A 20,804-nucleotide genomic window follows, 5' to 3' on the forward strand; every position below is an offset into this window, starting at 1 on the left:
CAACTCCGCTCCGCAACTCCGCTCCGCAAACGGTAGAAGTAGGTGAGGTACTATGTACATACTATGTCAGTCAGAAGCCTGTCTTAAATCCCAACCCTGCATCTCTTCCATCAATTGCTCACCTCACTAAATTTATCAAGACGCTGATCCTTGTTAAATCCCACATTGACCAATATGAAAATCATCCTCCTAGGAAGCACTGGCTTCATTGGCAAAGAAGTCCTTAACCAGTGCCTAGAAACCCCTGCCATAACCTCCCTTATTGCGCTCTCCCGCCGCGATCTCCCTGAAGCAGCTACAAACCCGAAACTCACAGTGGTTATTATGGAGCATTTCAACTCGTACCCTGACTCCGTTTTAGAGCAGCTGAAGGGTGCAGATGCTTGTATATGGTACGTCTCAGTTAGCATTTATGCCACTATCTCGCAATAACTCTAACTGTGGAAGGTCAATCGGAACATACGATTGGGATCCAGTGGTGGAGATAGAGTACCCAGAAGCTTTTCAGAAAGCGCTGTTGAAGGTCTTGGATGCCAAGAAGACGTTTAGATACATCTATCTTGGTGGCGCTTTCACAGAGCCAGACCAAGAGAAGAGTTTGTGGTTCTTTTCTGAAGGACGACATGTGCGGGTATGTCCTTTTTCATTCTCAGTGGTGCTACTGTGTTATATACTGACTCCTCTCAGGGGCTTGCCCAGACAAATTTCTTGGAGTTTGGAAAGCAGAACCAGAATGTGAAGACGTATGTTGTGAGACCGGCGGCAGTTCTGGCAAAAAATGGAAGTGCTCTGCTGCGATGTTTGTTATGGATAGTTTCAGTGCGGACAGATGAGCTGGCGGCAGTAATGGCAGATCTGGCTGTGAATGGAGGAGATGAGCAAGTGGTAGGGAATGAGGTTATTGTGGACAGAGGGAGGAAGTTGATAAGATAAGAGTAGTAATATGTAAGTTTGAGAATATAAAGCCATCTCAACTCTACAGATGTACCAACATACAGATCGTGGCAGAAGTGAAAAGCCAATGTGGTTTGTCCTCAACTTGTTTCAACCGGCGGCTTTAAAGCCTCTTTGTGGTTTATGAGTTATCCCATCCAGTCACCACTGATACAGTGAAGAACAAGAAGCGCAATAAATGAGCAAGTGGTAGCAGGGATTTACTGACCTCCAGCGCCAGTGCGTCCAGGCTGATGGTAAAGCCAGCATATCTGACATTCATCCAGGTGGACAGCTGAGCAGCAATTGCACTATGAGAAACCCGAGATACAATGAAGACTAAGCATATCAAAATTAATATGATACCTCAATTTTTTGCGCAAGGGAGTTGTTGACGGATGATCTACATTCTATTCCTGTCAGAACAGGTAGTTGATGCACACTTCTCAAGGAAGTGCTTTCCATTAAGCCATCATTCGTGCTAGCTGGCTTATGTTAGACTGACATGGGCTAGCTTCGCATCACTCTATGGGTAACGTGGAGATACAACGACTGGAACTCTGGAAGAAAGACAAAGACAAGCGCAAATCCAAATGACCCAAGCCCACCGCACAAGGCATTTTTGGACCGATGACAACGGAAGCGCTAGGCCTGTCGTGTCCGGGTTCTTATGGACCAGAATAGATTAAAACCCTCTCAGGCATTTAGCAGCGCTTTATACACCCAACAAACAGATCGAGACGGAAAAGTATACACATGCAAAGCTATAATGAGCCCGCTACTATGTGTGACCAACAAACCAGAAGGCAATGGAGACATCCTTTCATGCTATCTTCTAGAGTAATGCGAGCGCCTATCAAACAAGATGCCCTTATCACGGACGTTAGTGGAGAGAAGCGAGACCGGCCTTCATCAAATGGGGAGTGTCTTGGGATGTAGCATTTGGCCAGGTTCTGATCCTGGGCTGTGGTTGTATTCATGAGAAGATGTGCATACGAGAATCGCAAAGCCATTTAAAGGGAATGAAGAGATGACTTGAGCAGCCAACACTACTCACCACTCACTACTTGTCGAGAGACGAGCATTCTTCAAGAGTCCACAAAAACTTCAAAATGAAGTTCTTCCGGGTCAGAGTAAATTGGTAGAACTGCTCTCACACCATCTTGTTCACTGAAGTAGTCCTACTTTGCCTAGTCCTAAGTGTACGCTCCCGCTACATCCTTTTCTTGGAACACATCAAGCCAAGTGCAAAAGGTTATAAGTTTGGATCCAGCGTGGCAAAGGACTTCTGTTCTTCAAGGAGGAGAAGCCTCGAAATTAGGCCAGAGAAGGCCGGTAATACCAGACAGATATGAAAGCGCTTTGTATTTATCCAGCATATCGAGATACGGACTAAGATAGGTTTTCGACCATAATTGGAATATGACAGTGATTTACCTCTCCATCGCTATGGTCGTCTACATCGGTGGGAGGACTCTGGCGTGGGAGCCAGGAATCACCATGGGATAATGGAAGAAGCAAAAAGCCTATACGGCTTCTACTGTTTCGAACGATAGCGGTTGCTCCATGGTATATCAGCTTCTTCAGGTTTACTATCCGGTCAGCGCCCTGATATCTGGTGCTATGCTATCGTCTACAAGTTACTCCTGGCTCAATTGACACACATGCGTTGTGAATAAACTATTCATCAATCAATTCAGTAAAACCCATACAACCACGATCATAATTCAATTCACAAATGGTATTACTTTATTAATGTGGAAGCCCTCGTATGCTCTGCTCAAACTTGCCCGAAACCCTGCCGCTTTCTTTTTTTGCTTTTCTTGTCCTTTTTAGTTCGTTTTTGCAATCCGTAGTCGTGACATCATGAATAAACATCAGAATAGTGATACATCAGGCACAAGCACGGGCAAGACGAGCGTTTCCTTCATGGGGTGGTTGGTAATTAAGTAGTAATATATAAAGGATTAAGAAAGAAAAGAAATAATAGAAACACAGAACTCATTGGGGGTGTGACGAAGCAGAACATCAAACATGGGAAAGACATTATAATCCAAAACGTGTATGGCGGTATTATTCGAGTTGGATGGACTCGAGTGTCTTCTTTTTTTTTTTTTTTTTTTTTTTTTTCAAGGGCATGTCTAGACGACAGAGACCACTGGTGCTCTCTCCTCTTCTCGTCCCCGGGGTGTCTCGCCATCCACGGTGCTGGCGACTTCTTCACCATCATCTTCGGGCTGGTAACCGGGGTGTTGGTCAGCAGGAACCCACGAGTCGCGGTCCTTCAAGGGCTGGTCTTGAGAGGAGAGGTCGACTCCCTCACGAGTCCGGGAGGTGTTGTCGCGGTGGCGCTGGGAGAGAGTGCGGGAACGGGTGGACAGGTTTGACTTGACAACAGCCTTGGAGGAGACCCAATTGGTCAGGGCATCTTCGCAGTCCTGGATGATGGCCTTGCTGGCATCATATCCGTCATAGGCTTGACGGGTCTCACCGGGAGTGACCGGAGTGTCGTCAACGAGGTCCAGAAGGTGCTTGCCGTAGCCGGCAATGACAGCGACCTTCTCGCAGTGCTCACGGAGAGCATCGAACTGGTACTGGAAGGCGGCCTTGAGCTTCTCACGGGTGATGTTGGACAGCTGAGCCTCGGCGACGAGGGACTCGGCCTCAGCACGGACCAATTCCTGCTCAAGAACGACAATGCGAGGCGAATTGGGATCCTTGTACTTGAGCTTGGCGATCTCGTCGGTGATTTTCTGCTTGCCTGCAGGTCGTTTAGATATGACTTTGTATCAGACCAAAAGGGGGGGGAGGGAAGCTTACGGTCGCGGCTAGGCTGGACAGAGGCTTCGATGTTACGAACGCTCTTGATGGTGACACGGTACTGGTCGTAACGGTCGACAAACAAGTCCTCTAGCTCACCAATTTCGTAGAGCAAAACACCCAGCTTATCGGTAACATCCGAGACATCTTCATCGCAGGCCTCGCCCCAGATGGAAAGTTGTTGCTGTCATCGTCAGCATATCATATCATCCCAATCACTAATAGACAGTACATACGGCAGTCTCCATCCGCTCTCTTGCGACCAACTCCATACTGCGCATGACGTTCTTCTCCATCTTGACCAATTGCGAGAGTTTCCGGGCCAGGTCGGGACCGAAAGCACCGGCGGTGTTCTTACGGAAGGCATGGCCTGTTCGATCATCACTGTTAGCTTGGCCTGGCCTCAATCCCAGCATGTAGGTATCAACGTACCCAAACCACCTTTCCCGAGCCATCTGTTGGTCTTCGTAGTGGACAACGGCGGGGGAGGATTCTCGACCTGCGAGGCCGTGGGGGCGCGCGATTGGCGCATAGAATAGGTGCGATGCATTGTGATCCTCTTCTCTTTCCTTTTCGATTCGACTTCGACTTCGGTAGGTACACGAGGAATCGGACGGTCGGGATAGGAACCGGACGCGAAATCAGGGGTGGAGGGCGGATAAGTAGGGAGGAATGGGAGGGGAGAGAGAGACCAAGGGAAATAATTGATCGAGGGGAGGTCTCAGAAGGACTGGTCCTTTGCGCAGAGATGACGTGCAGGAGTCAATAGGGAACCAGAGGATGAACGGGATGCGACGGAAGAGCCGAGCCGCAAGCGGAGGAAGACGGTGATCAGTTAAGATGGGTGACTGGTGGATGCGAGTTGGGCGGCAATGGCAAGAGCCCCGTGACGTCGTCGGCTATATTACCGGATTGGGTTGGGTATATAAGTAAGTAATGGTGATGAATTGACTTGAAGAACCACGGGTAGAAAGTGGAAAGGAGAAGGTCGTATTTAACAATAATTCCTTTTTGGCTTTTCCCCTTTTGGGCGGTGGTTGGTAGCTGCGACGTCATGGTTGGGAACATGATGTCATGCGCTGGCCATCGGCGATGATACAGTCATCTAAGATACTAACTACTGTAGTCTACCCCTGAACTCCGTCATAAAGTCAATTAGACACTAGTTCTATTTACACCTCAAGATTGAAGGCAGCACAGATATTATGCTGGATGTACTGCTTGCTGTACAGAGTAGATATCGGATGATCGACTGATCGCTGAGATCTCCAGGAACACTCGCCCTGTTCGCATGTTGCAATTCGATATCAAATCTCTTTCGCCAGACCCGGTGGAGTTCTCGGTCTACCCCACTAACCCAGTGTAAACCACAACCACTAGGCATCACTTTTTGGCATTTTTTCTGGTTTTTCGCTTTTTACTCGCATCATCGACCTGGGGCGTGGGAGTGGTTCCTCGTTTGGTCCCCTTTCCCTTGCCCTTCTGCCCGGTGGTACGCTCAGGAGAAGCAGAACGTGGAGAAGGGTTGTCTCCCGATGTTGCATCGACATCGACATCAGCATCAATGATATCTCCATCAGGCTGCCCTGTAGCAGCCTCCTGTCGCAGTCGACTAAATGCCTTCTCCATCCGACTCTTCCCCCCACTCCGCACCCTCGGCGCAAAAGCCCCCGCCCCCATAGGCCCACGGTAAAAGCTCGTAATATTAGCCTGCGTCCCTTCCTGCTCCCGTTTGTTCATATCGCGAATCACCGGCACCAGCACCTCGTCCGTGCGTTCCTGGCTCCATCCGATCGTGGCCATGAGGAAATTCCGGAGTCCGTGCAGGTCGGGCACGCCCCATTGGAATAGGGATGGGTCGGAGTCGACTTCGGGTTTAAGGTAGGCTTCTTCCACGCGGGTGTCGGGGAAGGATGGGGGGAGGAAGATTTTGGTGGCGTGCTTCTTGAATTTCTTGTAGAAGGTTGGATGGGTGGTTGTGGACATGTCTGTGCCTAGTTGGACTTGTGTCCACCAGTCGCGGAATTCTTCGAGACCGGAGAATTCGGTGAGGATCTCTAATGCTGTGACGGGGCCTATTCCTGGGATGCCTTCTGTGTAGTCGCTCCCAAGGAGATGGGCGAAGCTGACGAGTTTCTTCCGATGGAGCGCGTATTCCTTCTCCATGTCTGATGTTAGATAACACTCGACAAACTTGCTCTGATTGAACATGTTCTTGTACACGCGCGTCCCTCCAAAGAGGAAAATATCGCTGTCGTCGGTGATGATACCGTCGACAAGGCCGAGCGAGACCAGCTCTGCGCATTGCGCCTCGGCTTCCATAGGCGCGGTAATATACGGCAGCCCGAAAAGCGCCAACAATTGCTGACATTCCGAGATCATGACTTGTGTAACCTCGTCTGCGTCTCTGCGGTCCCTCTTCTGCTGGGAGCGGAGCTGCTTAAGCTCCTGCTCGTACTCTGCAGCGCTCTGACCAGATGCTGTGGGATTCAGTGTGGCTGCGAAGCGAGCATGCTCCTCGTCTTCTGCTGCAAGTTGTCGCATCAAGTCTCCATCCTCGAGATCGATTGCAGTTTCCTGTTGTTCTCTTTCTTCGTCCCCTTCTTCTACAAAGAGGGCATCCTGCTGATTGAACTCGGTTGTTGGCTGAGGCTCTAATTCAACGCTAGGTGTTTTTTCTGGCTGGATTGCAACATCCTCAAACTCTGGTGAGGGAGATGGTTCTGTTTGTCCGATGCCCCCTTGAACAACGGGGCTTGGCTTCTCACTTTCCGTAGGTCCTTCGTAAGGCTCTTTTGCAACGACGCCCTCTTTTGGCAGCAAAATTTGAGTCTCTTCCAGCGCCACATTTGTAACATCTTCCTTGTCCGCAGTTGAGAGTCCAGTAGTTTCAGTAGTTCCCTTCTCTGCTGGAGTCTCAAGATCGATCACTTCCTTGAAATCCGTCTCCTTAGCCTCCGGTTTCTGATCAACATCAATGACATCTGGAGACCGATAATCTTTCAACGACTGATGGTTCGGTGTCATTATGCTGTCCCGGTAGCCTTCCAGCGAAGTATCATCAACTTTATCAGGGACAAACTCGATATTCGTGTGTTCATCAGAGAACCACGGTGGAAGCGGCAATTGCTCTTTGGCTGGCGCCTTTGCCGGCTGAGCAGGTTCTTTCACAAAGCCACCTGCATCTTCGCCAACCACCTGGTGCTTCTCCGCACTTGGCTTGAGTTTGATGGATTCGAACGGTAAGGGTCCCCCGAACGGGTTCGCAGGCAGGGGACGCGGTGCTTCTCTTTTCGGTCGTTTTGTCTGCGCTAGTGCAGCCGCGAAATCCATTTCCTCATCATCACTCTCCGGTGGCATAAAACTGGGTTCTGTTTCGTTAAGTGGTGCCGGTGCTGCAGCACTACGATTGACTGAGATTTCTGGAAGATCGTGGTCATGTTGAACTTCTGTAGCTGCTTCTAACGACATGGCGATTGCCTTTGGGAGCTCTTCATCTTCATTCCCGTCCTCAAAAATGTTGTCAATGCCACGACGATCATCCAAGTCGCTTTGTACAAAAAGTGAATCGTCTTCGACTGCGCCAGGTACCTCTCGTCGAGCCTTGATCGATTCGTCAAAAGCACCTTTCTGAAGAAATGATAACTTCGGAAGTCTGTTCAGGCCTTCAATAGGCACGTCCTCAAATCCTCCCTCGTCATCCGACTCTCCCATGTCAAAAAGCACTTGCTGCTGCCCGTACTGATCAACATCAATAGGCTTCTCAGCCCCGCCTTCGTCCTTGTTACCAACGACACCAAGTACCCAACCACCTTCATTGGTGGGGTCTTTCACCAGAACATACTCCTTGCCGCGTTCTCCCGCAATCCTTTGTCCTGAGTTGTAGAAAGCATCTTCCCCATTCATGCCGTTAAGGTTCATCAATCGTTGCGTCAAATCGTTTCTTTCTTTCACCCGCTCGATTTGAAACTTGGAGAACGCCATGCGGTCCGGGAACATATTGTCCAACTGTTCCTTGGAATACCCCATACGCAGTCGACTCCTGAGCCTCGCAGCATTGAGAATGTTATACCGATCCGTAGCAGGCAGACTCATAAAGAATGGACTATCAAAGTTGATCTTAGAAAAGTCGTAGAGATTAATGTCTTCACCCCTATAAAACTGCTGCGCGTACTCTTCCAGCTCCTCATGGGACATAATACGCGGATCATTCGGCGCACCCATCTGCTCCAGCGAAATCTCAAGCTCAGGAAGATGATAAGCATCCTTCTTCCTAAACTGCCGAGCCTGTCGTTTTTCCCCATCCGTCATAAACGCCTCCCCCGCATACACCGGATTATCAGAAATGTCCTCCTCTTCCCTAGGGGCCCTGTTCCTCCGCCTTTCGGCTTCTTCCTCCGCACTCCTATGCATCTGTACAGCCAGTAACTTCCCCGCCGTCCTCGCAGCATCCTCTCTCCGCCCCTCCCGCCTCTTCTGTCTACCAGCGATAGTCTGCCTCTTCAACAGCGGTGCCCCGCCATCGAAGACAAAGACCGGTTTGATCCCGAAGTATAGCAGTTTGCATATCCGGCGGAAGAACCCAACAATATGGGAGTTGCGTAATGCATTCCCTTCTTTGTCACGCACGGCTTTTAGGAACTGGTATATCCAAATCGACGCATCGACTGCTAAGCGCCGCTTATTGAGTGTTTCGAGTTTTATAGGTCGTGCGCAGGGCTGGACGACTGTCCACAGCCCAGTTACACCCATATTGGTATGGGGACGTCATAGGATTATGAAGTTGGCAAGTATGACAGCATGGTAGTCCGACCCCGTATCACAGGAGATCTATGTAGCAAAAAAGCACGCAGTGACAGCTTTTGGCAAACAAGTCGAGTCATCGAGGCGATGTTCTCCGCGTCGCCACTCCGATACGAGATGCGCGAGATCACGTGCCTAATACTGCCGTATTTGGAAAAGCGCCGTGCCAGGGCAGATGACATAATCCGAATTTTTTGGAATTTCACGCGGGGAATCAAGAGACGATCTAACGTGCGATCTATTCTAAATTAAGATATTACGAAATTACCGTAGGCAAACTGTGCGCTGTCGTGGCGTCAATGCATTCCTCGTTGGAGGTTAGTGGCCGTTCCGATGCTGGCGCTGTAAGACATAACGCTGACTTCAACTAGCACGTTGGTGCCTGCCTTCCTATTACGGCACTGAAAACGCTTCAAGTGAAAGATGAGAGATACATCTTGCAGGGGAAAGGCCCATTTTGTTGTCTAATTGATGAGAACACCGGCAAGCTTGTCGCTGAGCTGAAGGCTTTCAAGAGAAACAACATCCATGGATTCGTGATTCTCAACCAGGCAGCACAGAATGCAGAACATGTCCAATTGGTAGCATGGGGAGGGCAATCGGTTAGGGCTATTGATCTGGTCCATGGGAACCAGACTACGCTGTCAACAGCAAGTTCGGAATTCCTAGCGCCGGATTGGATTCTAGCCGGATGTGCTTCGAACGAGGACGACAAGCAATGCGCTTATCTTGTCACGGCGCATAATGCTCTCATCGCTTTACATGTCATCCAGGCAGATTCATCATCCAAATATGGAAATGCCCTCCATCTACATCAGCTGGGAACGAGCGTCAAGTCCATGCTCTATTCGGCACACACGGTTCAACTTTCACCATCCCACGTTCTAGTTGCCGCTGGTACTGTTTTTGGTGAGATCATCGTATGGTCATGTTTTATCAACAGCCCTGAAAGCCTTTGTTGCGACGCAGTCAGCTCCATTCACCACTTCTTCACAGGACATGAGGGGTCCATTTTCGGCGTTGAAATCTCGCCCACGATCCCTAATCTGGGAAACAGGCCAGGCCGGCTATTGGCTAGCTGTAGCGATGATAGAACCGTCAGAATCTGGGACATATCCGATTGCGGCAGTGCATCTCCCAATGATCCATCGGCTTATTCGACAGACGGATTCGAACTCCGCAGTACGGGTTTTGGTGCTGTTCGGGAACTGGGTTCAGAACCATGCATTGCAAAAGCCTTTGGTCATATTGCTCGGATATGGGGTGTTCATTTCATGCCGACAGCGATGGCGGAGCATGGCAAGTTACGGCTAGTATCACGTGGCGAGGATGCGCAGTGCCTATTATGGGATTTGACCTGGAAACAATCCTCTCAAGTTCCGGAGTTTGGCCTACGTGAAACTTCGTCTTTCCATTATCACACTGGAAAGCATATCTTTTCTTTGAGTATGCATGAGGTCGAAAGTAGGGTTGTCGTCCACACTGGTGGCAACGATGGCGCTATCAAAACTTTCAAGGTCGACGAGGAAGAGAATGTATCAAACAGCACTACTGCACCTGCTCCTTCCAACAACCAACCCAAGAAAAGTAAGAAGGAAGTGCCATTCAAAGCGTTTGATTTTATCGCCCCGGGTTGTTTTATTGCAACTTCTGTGAATGGAGAAGTTCAACTGGGACATGTCGGACTTCATAATGTGGCTGAACTCGGTATGCAGCCTGAAGTGTCAAAGGAGATTCTCTGCGCCGAGGACGATCTCCGTGGATACTCTGTTATTTCTGGTCTTCCATCAAAAGGGGTGGCGTTACTGGGCAATGCGCGAGGATTGATTCGCTTATATGATCACCAGAGCAAATCACTGGCCAAGGTTGTCCAGACGGATCAGAGACCGCTTGGGATTTTTGCCTTGGATTCTGATCCGAATTTGTCTAGTCCCTCCGACACAGTCTCGTTTGTCGCTTCTTACGTCACTACCGATAGGGCAAACTTCTTCAGAGTCACAAGAAAGGAGGGTTCAGAGCCACATGTGCAAAACGTACCCTTATGCCTTCTGTATCCTTCTGAGGCGCAATGTGCCTCTCTCGTTTGCGGTGGTCGATATCTGGTTCTGGGATTCAAGAATGGCTCGCTTGCTATATACCGAATCCCAAGCACTGGCGACTGTTTCGGAGACCTTTTACGACCAGTCACAAGCGTCCGTCTCATCCACGGCGACGAAGGTGTCAACCACATCACACCATTCTCACCCCAAACTCACAAAGACGGCTCATCTACCGACTACCTCTTAACCTGTGGCCGCGATGGAAAATACTGCGTCCACGAACTCACCACAAACCCCTCTATCGACTTCTTTAACTTCCAAACCGTCCACCGCTCCTCCCCAGCAGCAAACCAGAACGTAGAAGGCACATACTTTGACAAAACCTCAGACAATCTTATGCTCTACGGCTTTCGTGGCATGGACTTTGTCGTCTGGAACGAGACAATGCAATCCGAAGTCACTAGATTCTTTTGCGGTGGTGCACGTCGGAACTGGGCTTTCCAGCCTAGCCTTGAAAATCCGGGTGATGGGTTATTCATTTGGCATCAGTCTGGGTTTAATTGTCGGCGGGTATACGCTGAGGCTAGTCATCCATTGCGTGCTGGTGGTCATGGGAGGGAGATAAAGTCCATGGAGTCATTTAATACCACTGATGCAGGGAAGAACACCATTTTTGCCACGGGAGCTGAGGATACCACTGTGCGTCTGTTCGCACCGATGCAGCCCGGCAAGGAAGACCTATGGGGTGCATTTAAGAGCCTGCGGGTTTTGAAAAAGCACAGGGCTGGGTTGCAGCAGGTGGGATGGTCGAAAAACGGGGAGTACCTCTTTACGAGTTCTGGGTATGAGGAGTTCTTTGCATGGAGGATACAGTGGATTCCTCGGTTTGGAGTTGCGACATTGCTCACGGGCGTGGCCCCTAAGGAGGATCCAGATTCGGAGTGCCGAGTGACTAGTTTCGATACGTTGGAGATTCAGGAACGGGATGGCAAGTGTGGTTTTCTGATTGTCTTGGCTTTCCCAAATTCTGTGATCAAGGTGAGTCCTTTTCAGGTCCAAAAATAAGCCTGCTTGAGCCAATGCTGACAATGATAGATCTTCCATTACTCCCCATCCATCGAAAATGGCTTCACCTTCCTAGCCAAGGGCACCTACATGAGCAACTGCCTAACACAAGCCCAATTCGTCCAAAAAGACTCTTTCATGGGTTTAATAACCGCCTCCACAGATGGACACTTCACTTTCTGGAACCTAACCTCCGTACTCGAACCTTTTTACACAATAACCGCATCAAACCTATCCCTAAAACAACCCATCGAACCCACGACCACCCCGACAAACATCACCTGCGAAAGCCGTTACCAAATCCACTCCAACAGCATCAAGTCCCTGGAACTAGTACCCGTCTCAGAAACAACTTCCCTGATAGTAGCCGGCGGCGACGACAATGCCCTCACGCTCTCCCTCCTCCACACATCCCTCACCACTACCACCGACGAAGCCACCCATGTTCACACGGTTAGCATCCCTGACGCCCACACCGCATCCGTAACAACCGTCAAGATAATCTCACAACGGAGATCTGCCAACGGAAACACAACGGTTGATTTGACAATTGCTTCCTCGGGCAACGACCACCGGGTTAAAGTCTGGTCGGTTAAATTGGATACTGCAAAAGGGGGTGTGGAGGCGATTAGTGTGAGGAACGTGGTTGATCATTACAGTCCTGTAGCGGATATTGCGGCTTTGGATGTTGTTCGGGGGGATGCTGATGAGGGGGAGGGGTTGAAGTTGCTTGTTTGTGGGGTTGGGATGGAGATGGTGAGGGTTAGTGAGTGATTCCTTTCCTTTTCCTTTTCGTTTTCATGATGTGATGTATTGCTTGCTTCCGGATTCGGTATGATAGATCTTGTACATAGAAAAGATATAGATAAAAGTGTTCCATGTTGTCATGTCCCAAGCACCTCCTGTTTCATAAGAATAGCCCGTGGAGACCATGGCATCGGCGATCAAGTATCAACCATTTACTCTCGGCAACACCAGCAGATCTCAATGAGACCCTGCCACACATCCAATTTATCCCACCCCGATTGCAACAGCTAAAGCTTCATGTACAATATTCATCCTCCGCATCTATCAATCGGTAACAATTAGCCTATTAACTCGGCCGGACAAACGGCATATACAAAAACGCCTTAACATGCACCCCGCAGAACCCACCAATCTAAACTAAAGCCTATATTTATCCGATGCATTCCTGAGGGGAGAATACGATGCAATTAATTCCCAACATAGTTGCTGAGCTGAAATCATGGCGCAGGGTTTACGGCAAGGCTGAGGCTGTGTTGCAGCCATACGGGGTGTATACAGCCTGAGACGATGCTGGTTTTTTATATATATAAGAACCCTGTTAGATTCTCCCCTGACAAGATTTTGTTCTTTGTACAATTTGAGTGTCAAGTTAGTACGAATATGAAAATTCATTTTATTTGGCTGGTAGCCAGTATTATTGGTATTGCTACTGCAACGCCTCTACCACGACAGAATGTCGACGCCACATACTTTTTTACATTGTAAGGATATTCTTCGAATTCTAGGAATTGATGAGACTAATATCATGACAGCGGAAACTCCTACACAGACACAACATTCTCCCCAAACAAAACCGCCCCATCCGCCTCCAACCCCATGGGAAACCCTTCCTTAGGTTCGTGTCAATAACTTCCTCCCTAGCAAATACAGCACTCACATTACACACAGGAACCGGCACAACAGCCGGTGGGACAAACTGGGTCGGCTACCTAACAGCCACCCAAAACGCCTCTCTGGTTCTCTCGTACAACCTTGCTGTCGGCGGCGCAACGATCGATAATACCCTTGTATCCGGGAATCCGAAAGATCTTGTCTCACAGTTTGATGTGTTTCAGTCGACGTATGCTGATAAGGATGCTGCGGGGTGGACGGGTGAGAACGCAATTTTTGCGGTTTGGATTGGAATTAATGAGTATGTTTGTTACCTCTTCTGTTTTGGTATATGTGGGAGGGTAGGGTTGCTAACGTGGTAAATAGTATTGGAAATGCGTACTCAAATACGGATGCCGAGACATTTACGTCGAAGTTGATTGCGCGATATAGATCGCTGGTCGAGAAGATTTACCGTGACGGTGGCCGCAAGTTCCTCTTCCTCAATGTGCCGGCTGTTAGCCGTACGCCTGAGATCCAGAGTCAAGGGAAAGAGGCCGCCAAATCGCATGCGAAATACCTCTCAGTCTTCAACGAGAACGTCGAGTCGATGGTGAAGAACTTCACGACCAGCCATAAAGATGTACGTATCCCTGTACCTCTCCTGGAGAAAAGAGAAACTGACGAAACGAACGCAGACAACCACTGTGCTATATGATTCATGGTCATTTATGACCAAGGTGCTGGATAAGCCCCAGAGCTATGGCTTTCCGAATGCCACTTGCGTTAACGATGATGGGCATAGTTGTATTTGGTGGAATAGTTACCATCCGACCTCGAAGTATCATCAGCTTCAGGCGGATGATATGAAGGCACATTTGGAGCCTCTTGGGGCGTGGTAGCGTGGTAGGTATATCAATGGCAGTCGGTTCGAGTCTCGACAGAGAATTCTATCATAATATGAGTTGAAGCAGACAGACCAATGCACAATGTACGTGTAGGGCTACACATCAGAAAGATACATTCCAATCCAAAACCAGAAAAAAAAGCATTCCATAGTGACCTTTTGATGATGAACCTAATGTACAATGTAACGTACGCCGCGACCAGCCAGCAGTAAAAAAGAAAAAGACAAAGACATTCCAGGCGTCGAGATGAAAAGCCGCATATCCACGAAGCGTTCTAGATATCAAATAGTACATAATCATCCGATACTATGCACCTTCGTAGCGTTTTAATGTGGTAAGCCGTGATGAATCGATTCCGTTATTCGATCTTTATTTCCCTTGCCGTTGCTTGTGCTTGGGGTTCTTGGAGCTGTAGGAACCGCTGTTAGTTTTGATTCTCCAGATCCTAACCACAAGATAAACACACCAAATGATATAAACCCTGTTCTTTCTCCGGACGGGCTGTAGCAATTCAACAGTTAGCTTCACATCTGAAATCTCGACTCATTCCCCAAAGGTCCCCCTTCAATCCCAGTCTTGAATCGCATCGCACCACACCACACCAACCCAAACCACCCATAACAAACCCCACAAACAAAACCAAGCAAATCATACCTTGCACCCATCACACAGCCTCTTAACCGACGACCGCGTCTTCATCCCCCGAACCTGCTCAATCTGCCTGGCCCCAACAGCTCCAATACCAGCAACCTGCGTCTGCTTCTGTTCAGATCGCAAGCGCAAACTCCGAAGCCCATTTGCAAGTGATAGCCTGGAAAACGAGCGGGAGAAGAATGTCGGACGGGATATCGATTGCGGGAGGTATTGGCGGAGGGTGCCGGTGGAGGCACCGAGGAGAGAGCGGAGGGACATCATCGTGGCGGCTCGGCGGGGCCTTTAATCGAGCTGGAGGACCGCCAGTGGGTGGTTCGGGGAGCGGGAATAAAGACAGAATCAGGTTTTGTTTAATCCTGAGGTTATGTATGGATTTTTGGTGGTTTTGGATGTTTCTATTCCGCACTCCCGCGCGGAGGAAATGTTGCTCGGAAATTTTGTATCGCCGGCTCCGGGTTTTGTACAAGATCTATCTACCACGAATGGTGCATTTGGTTTGTAAAACGAGGACCTGTGAATTCCCTCTTCCGGTTAGTTTTGCCGTTTCTGGTATAGCCTCCTGATATGCTGTACTGTAAGCGCTGCCCGCCTGGCCTCCCAATATAAAGAACCCTCCCTCACTGTTCTGACTTCGTCTCTTCCCAAATCTTTTTCTCTTGCCAAACTCCCTCCCATATTTTTACATTGACTGGTGTTTTGAGCTGATTCTGTCTCCCTCCTATTTTTTATACAGTGAATTGGGTCATATTCTCTGCTCCCCTATCTTCTAAAAAAAACGAATTTACATGAGGTCTTGCTTTTCCGGCTGCTCTTCATTAATTGTATCCGCCCTTTCGACTCCCTTACCAAAGGAAAGATAATGATTCCAGGCTTGACAGACTCCCAAGGCTGATTACAGCTTACAATTGACCCCATTCATTGCCCCTTTCTGCAGGCGCCTATCCTGCATCACACTTTCACCCTAACTATGTGTTAGGGGTTTAACTCAAGTTGTCTTAACCTAAAGCTACCCTTTACTATACAAGAAGGAATCGTTGAAGAAGAAACAAACAGGGCAGAGGTGGGAGCAGTCTTTTATGGTCGTACGGGAATGAGATTCCAAATAGTGTTCTCGGAGGTCAGGAGTTGACCGAAAAGGTCACCGATAGTCTTCATGTAAGGGGATCGTACGAAGGTCGTCAATAGTCGTTTCGGTCCCCTTGCTGGCTGCGTTCTGTGCTGGCCTTAGCCAAACTGTCATCCTTTGGGTTCGTACGAGAACCCCATAACACTATGCTGATCCCATGTGCCGCATATGTGTTCAGAACGCCCAGATGACAGGACTAGGTAGGTCGTGCGACTCCCATGGAATTCCATTGTCAAGGTCTATGTATGCTATTGTTGACCATTGTAATTAATTTGTCCCTGGATCAATGAACACGGTGTCAAACCTACCGCAATAGTACATGTGAGTGACCTTAGCAAGACAAGGAACATTTTCCCTTATCCTCCCCCAGCACATTATCCAGGCTACTATGCAAGTTGATCCCAGAATATATCTCAAGTCTGTTGTCCTCGGGAAACCCACACTCTTTCAGCAAGCGAGGACAGTTTGTGGTTGCAATGACATGGCTGAAGGTTTGGGTTGAAGGATAGGAAAGGCAGTTTTTTGCTGCTGCCCACTATGAGATGCCACTGGCACCAAAAACAAGTGCCATGTTTTGATTGCTGCTCATCCTGCTGTGATGATAACATGATAAGTTACTATTGAAGTAGGGATATAGTAATCGTGATTCTAATGGAGAAAAAAAAAAAAAAAAAAAAAAGACAATTGAAACAATCATGGGCTATATAACCGAAGGAAAACAACGCAACTGCCTAAGAGAAAGTCCATGGATCATCCAAATAACATGGAAATGCGGCACGCACCAAAGATCAAAATAACCCTTAGATGGCATGTGATCAATTCCAGAGATGATATGGGTTATAATTGAACCCTTGTTGGAAATGGGGGACAGTGGCAGAGAGTTTGGATGCAGCGCAGGACGCTAACCATGTGAATTGGTTGTTGCTGCTTTGATGGGTGAACTCCGGATACGCTTGAATAATACATATTCAATCACAGTTTCCCTGGTACCAATCCATGGTATAATAACGATGAGCCATCAACTCCAATTGTCCAACTACAGCAATGATGCCACATCCTATCAGGTGGTTCTGCTGTCCCATTAGTGCAGGTGGCACTTTAGGGGCTGGCGCCAAATGAGGTCAGAGCAATGGGGACCCACAGCAGCATCTCCCCTGTTGGACAAATTGGGTGTCAATCTTCCCGTGACATCACCTAATTTCTGATTCTATGTATATAAAAGAATCATTATCCGCAAGCATTTTTGTGATGAGGTCCAGTTGGATTCTCACCCCTGTGATGGATGGTTGAGACCAAGCCCTAGTCTCACGTGGTTTTGTTTCCCAAGCCAGATCATGAGTCACTCCTTGCAGTAACACTGAAATGCTCATCCTCAATATTAGGGGGATTCTTTGTAATTCATTTTGTGACAATTCCATAAGAACCCTAGTCCTCCAGGATCATGGCGCTCGCCAACCCCATTCCCTATGCTACTAAGCAACTGGCCTAGCCTGGGGTACAGACCCCAGGGAACCGGCAATGAGCTGAGAGCAACAACCGGGTCCATGGTCCCTGGAACAACATCTAGCTCGACAATTAGCAAATAGCCTTCCAATAGACCACCTGAGGGCTTTGGGAAGCACAATACAGACATCCAGTAGCCAGTCCCCCGGCCGAATAGAAGTGCCATCAAGTGCAGAGGCTCTAGCAGCTGCGCGAGCTTTTCCTCCTAGACTGGCAATCTGGTCAGACAGCTCGAGATTGGAGAATGGCAGGTGCAGGCCAGGGATTGCATGCAAGAACCAGGAGGAGCATGGAAGAGTCAGGGATTCCCATTAGGCAAGGGGTACGAGGTCTTTGATGCAGAGTTTCTTGGAGTTGTTCAAGCGCTCCAGGTAACACGGAAGACAGGAAGCCAGACCAATCACCATCCTGCGGACTCCCAGGCTACCATTGTGAGGCCGCAACATACCCAACCTGGACCAGGTCAAATACTAGCAGTTTGAGCACACACTATAGCTGAGAAATCACAAGCCGAGATTGCCAACCCACCATCTGATGGGTTCCGGGACACGCAGGGGTAGAAGGAAATGAGACAGCCAACCAGGCGGCAAAGCAGACAGCTAATAAGCCTCCAGAGAGGGATCTAAGAGTGATTTCTTTGGCAGAGCGCGGACAGAGGCCATTACAGCACAGAAGCAGAGATGGCTTGCCAATAAGCTCGGTCAACGAACCCGGAAGGATTGGCCAACCTACAGGACACAGGAACTGGCGGTTCGACCCCTTGGTCGCAGTAACTCCGAAACACCTGGCGAGCTGCTATTTTCAACTGAAGTCAGGGCATGCAGCCATTGGAACATATTTACACTGGATTCAGGCTTGAGAAGACACAACCTGTCAAAGATGTGGTTCCTCAAAGAGACAGTACAGCACTTCCTTTGAATGCCGGCAATGGCGACACCAACGAAACAAGTATTACAAGGATCTGGAGACGGATGGGGTTGTGGATCATACCGCAGCAGAAGAATATCCACAAGGTTGACAGATCGACTGTGGCGGGACCAGTGGCCAGAGCCTCTAGATCAAGGCCCTCCTTTGTTCCAAGGATCACAATTGCATGTTGACTGCCGTTCCCTCTTGTGAGAACAACCGTCTTATCTGATGAGTTAGAGCGACTGGCCCATTCCTCACACTTCCACTGTCCTAGGGAGCCCATAGCCAAGCATAGTATAATACCACTGCCAGTCACCAGTAGAACTCCCCAGTCGCCGTAGAGCCCACATGGAATTGCTGCAATTCCAAGCTGGATGAACCCAGTCACAAACCCCAGAATATAGACCCGATCAGAGCCGGTATGGCCAGGGACGGCCGGGCCAGTCTTATAGATGGATATGCAGGGGCCAGCCTGCGTAGGACGTTCTGGACCAGGGCTTCTGGGCCTCATTTTCTGATTTTTTTCCCTTGTTGAATTCCTAACTCGAATCAAGAATAACTTCCATGTGTGTGCGGATGCGATCATCCATCCAAGTCTCAAAATCTTGGACAATCCAATCAATAATCCAGCTAGTGTTGTCGCGCACATATCCTGATCTCCCATTGATGACTTTACAGGCACACAGTCTGGCGGCGGCATTAGCTTATTCTCTCCAACTGCAGAGACAACAGCCGACACCGCATAAGCTACCATCCTGAGGATACTCAATCAGCAAATGATCCATGCAGTTGTACCAAGCTGGAAATAGTTTGGGACCAACCAAAGGAAAAAGCAATAGGTGTGAACCCTGACCCTGAAACCTGCGCTAATGCTCAAGCCACAACATCACCTCCGAGGATTAACAGCACTGAGAATATATCGCTGGGATTTTGGAACTGGTTAGAGAAATCCACCGAAGTGCTTCTGGCATCAAGGATGCGGGCAAGCATGGGATGAACTAATGGGGCCATCATGATAGCAATGGAAAGGTGAAAATGAGTGAGTGCAGCTGGTATGGAAATCAATCAAAGATCAGGCAGGCAGATAATTGTGGGTAACATCAGCTAATTTTTTTTTCGGTGCATGACTTGACATGGGTTGCAATATAATGATGCTTGTCTAGCGCGCTGGGTTGAACACAGTCAGCCCATAGGAATTCACCCCAAAGCCACAATGACCTTGAATCAGACAGAGGTCACGGCGGAACTGATTGAAGGAGAAAACCAGGATCAGAGATGGCGGTAAAATGTGAAAATTGTCTCCAATTGATCATCGCAGAGTTAATGTAAGAGCGTCTGATAAGTGGAGCTAGTGAGCGCCGAGGCAGACAAGCATCTACACAGAGGAGGCACGAGTTACGAGAGCGGGTAGACGGAGAGGCGTTCAAGTGCGAATAGACAAGGATTTCCAGCCGTGCAGCCATTCCAGTATCCCAGCCACACTAGATTGCGACATAATCGCGGTTATGGGTATCAACCCAGCGCCCATGGCCACATTAGCATAATTATCGCTTGTTTCATTACTTCGAGACTCCCATATGACACTTATGCAGTTGATAAACCCTTGCGCTGTGTGATGTTGGGTGATGGCTCATCCTTTGTGTTGTGCACTCACAGTTGCCTCATATATTTTTGCTCTATTAAATCTGATACATACGACCATAGGGTGTGGAGAACAGGGCTTCCCGTCCGCTCAGCCGTACTTAAGCCACACGCCGGCCGGTTAGTAGTTGGGTGGGTGACCACCAGCGAATCCCGGCTGTTGTATGTTTTTATCATTTTGATATAACGTGACCCACATGCGAATGTCACACACGGGCGAATGTCACACGAAATTGCTCCGACGCGACTTCTGACTTCTATCACAAATATCACCACAACCAAATATGCGTCAGAAAAATGATGAAAGCCAAGTAATATTGGCCCTTCAAGCTATGCAAAATGACAAAAAGCTGAGCGCTCGAGCAGCTGGAAAGATCTATCACGTGGATCATGAGAAGCTTAGTCGCCGCCGGCGTGGCATGCAATCACGATGCAATATATCAGCCAATTCACGAAGACTCACTGATTTAGAGGAATCAACGATTGTTGAACACATACTTGATCTAGATTCCAAAGGGTTTCCTCCTCGGTTGTCTGGTGTGGAAGATATGGCCAACCGATTACTTGCAACACGCAACATGGGATGTGTTGGTGTAAACTGGGCCAGCACCTTTGTTAAACGGCACCCAGAGCTCACAACTCGTTTTAGTCGGAAATATGACTATCAGAGAGCTTTATGTGAAGATCCAGAGGCTATCCATCGTTGGTTCATGCTTGTTCAAAACATAATCGCGAAGTACGGCATCCAGGAAGCAGATATCTATAACTTTGATGAAACTGGGTTTC

The 20,804-nt window shown here is 48.8% G+C and overlaps 7 protein-coding genes across 7 annotated transcripts; 3 read left to right on the plus strand and 4 right to left on the minus strand.

Annotated features, from left to right (window-relative positions):
* Positions 1–80: 80 nt before the first annotated feature.
* EURHEDRAFT_500935 (putative nucleoside-diphosphate-sugar epimerase) lies at positions 81–965 on the plus strand. Its single transcript, XM_040785756.1, has 3 exons — positions 81–392; positions 448–631; positions 688–965. Exons 1-3 carry the CDS (start codon positions 175–177, stop codon positions 931–933), a joined length of 648 nt encoding a protein of 215 aa, XP_040638532.1. The 5' UTR covers positions 81–174; the 3' UTR covers positions 934–965.
* A 2,072-nt stretch (positions 966–3,037) lies between these two features.
* On the minus strand, positions 3,038–4,677 carry EURHEDRAFT_412673 (Eisosome component PIL1/LSP1 family protein). Its single transcript, XM_040781960.1, has 4 exons — positions 4,186–4,677; positions 3,990–4,123; positions 3,754–3,937; positions 3,038–3,694 (listed from the first exon to the last, which is right to left on the minus strand). Exons 1-4 carry the CDS (start codon positions 4,301–4,303, stop codon positions 3,075–3,077), a joined length of 1,056 nt encoding a protein of 351 aa, XP_040638533.1. The 5' UTR covers positions 4,304–4,677; the 3' UTR covers positions 3,038–3,074.
* Positions 4,678–4,890: 213 nt separating this feature from the next.
* Positions 4,891–8,150, minus strand: EURHEDRAFT_412675 (ssDNA endodeoxyribonuclease RAD2). Its single transcript, XM_040781961.1, has one exon. The coding sequence runs from the start codon at positions 8,062–8,064 to the stop codon at positions 5,137–5,139; it is 2,928 nt and encodes a 975-aa protein (XP_040638534.1). The 5' UTR covers positions 8,065–8,150; the 3' UTR covers positions 4,891–5,136.
* Positions 8,151–8,792: 642 nt separating this feature from the next.
* On the plus strand, positions 8,793–12,638 carry EURHEDRAFT_412677 (tRNA (34-2'-O)-methyltransferase regulator RTT10). Its single transcript, XM_040781962.1, has 3 exons — positions 8,793–8,873; positions 8,928–11,633; positions 11,691–12,638. Exons 1-3 carry the CDS (start codon positions 8,856–8,858, stop codon positions 12,432–12,434), a joined length of 3,468 nt encoding a protein of 1,155 aa, XP_040638535.1. The 5' UTR covers positions 8,793–8,855; the 3' UTR covers positions 12,435–12,638.
* A 429-nt stretch (positions 12,639–13,067) lies between these two features.
* On the plus strand, positions 13,068–14,179 carry EURHEDRAFT_377856 (SGNH/GDSL hydrolase family protein; the record flags this gene model as incomplete). Its single annotated transcript, XM_040779009.1, has 5 exons — positions 13,068–13,168; positions 13,220–13,302; positions 13,356–13,599; positions 13,665–13,920; positions 13,976–14,179. The coding sequence occupies 5 exons, from the start codon at positions 13,068–13,070 to the stop codon at positions 14,177–14,179; spliced, it is 888 nt and encodes a 295-aa protein (XP_040638536.1).
* Positions 14,180–14,194: 15 nt separating this feature from the next.
* EURHEDRAFT_412679 (50S ribosomal protein L36) lies at positions 14,195–15,287 on the minus strand. The gene is made up of 3 exons (XM_040781963.1): positions 14,840–15,287; positions 14,652–14,686; positions 14,195–14,594 (listed from the first exon to the last, which is right to left on the minus strand). Exons 1-3 carry the CDS (start codon positions 15,098–15,100, stop codon positions 14,555–14,557), a joined length of 336 nt encoding a protein of 111 aa, XP_040638537.1. The 5' UTR covers positions 15,101–15,287; the 3' UTR covers positions 14,195–14,554.
* Positions 15,288–17,902: 2,615 nt separating this feature from the next.
* EURHEDRAFT_72559 (uncharacterized protein) lies at positions 17,903–19,404 on the minus strand. Its single transcript, XM_040787635.1, has 2 exons — positions 19,199–19,404; positions 17,903–19,132 (listed from the first exon to the last, which is right to left on the minus strand). The coding sequence occupies exon 2, from the start codon at positions 19,129–19,131 to the stop codon at positions 18,358–18,360; it is 774 nt and encodes a 257-aa protein (XP_040638538.1). The 5' UTR covers position 19,132; positions 19,199–19,404; the 3' UTR covers positions 17,903–18,357.
* Positions 19,405–20,804: the final 1,400 nt, after the last annotated feature.

Source organism: Aspergillus ruber, assembly GCF_000600275.1.
Source record: "Aspergillus ruber CBS 135680 unplaced genomic scaffold scaffold00014, whole genome shotgun sequence".
Taxonomy (NCBI): Eukaryota; Fungi; Ascomycota; class Eurotiomycetes; order Eurotiales; family Aspergillaceae; genus Aspergillus; species Aspergillus ruber.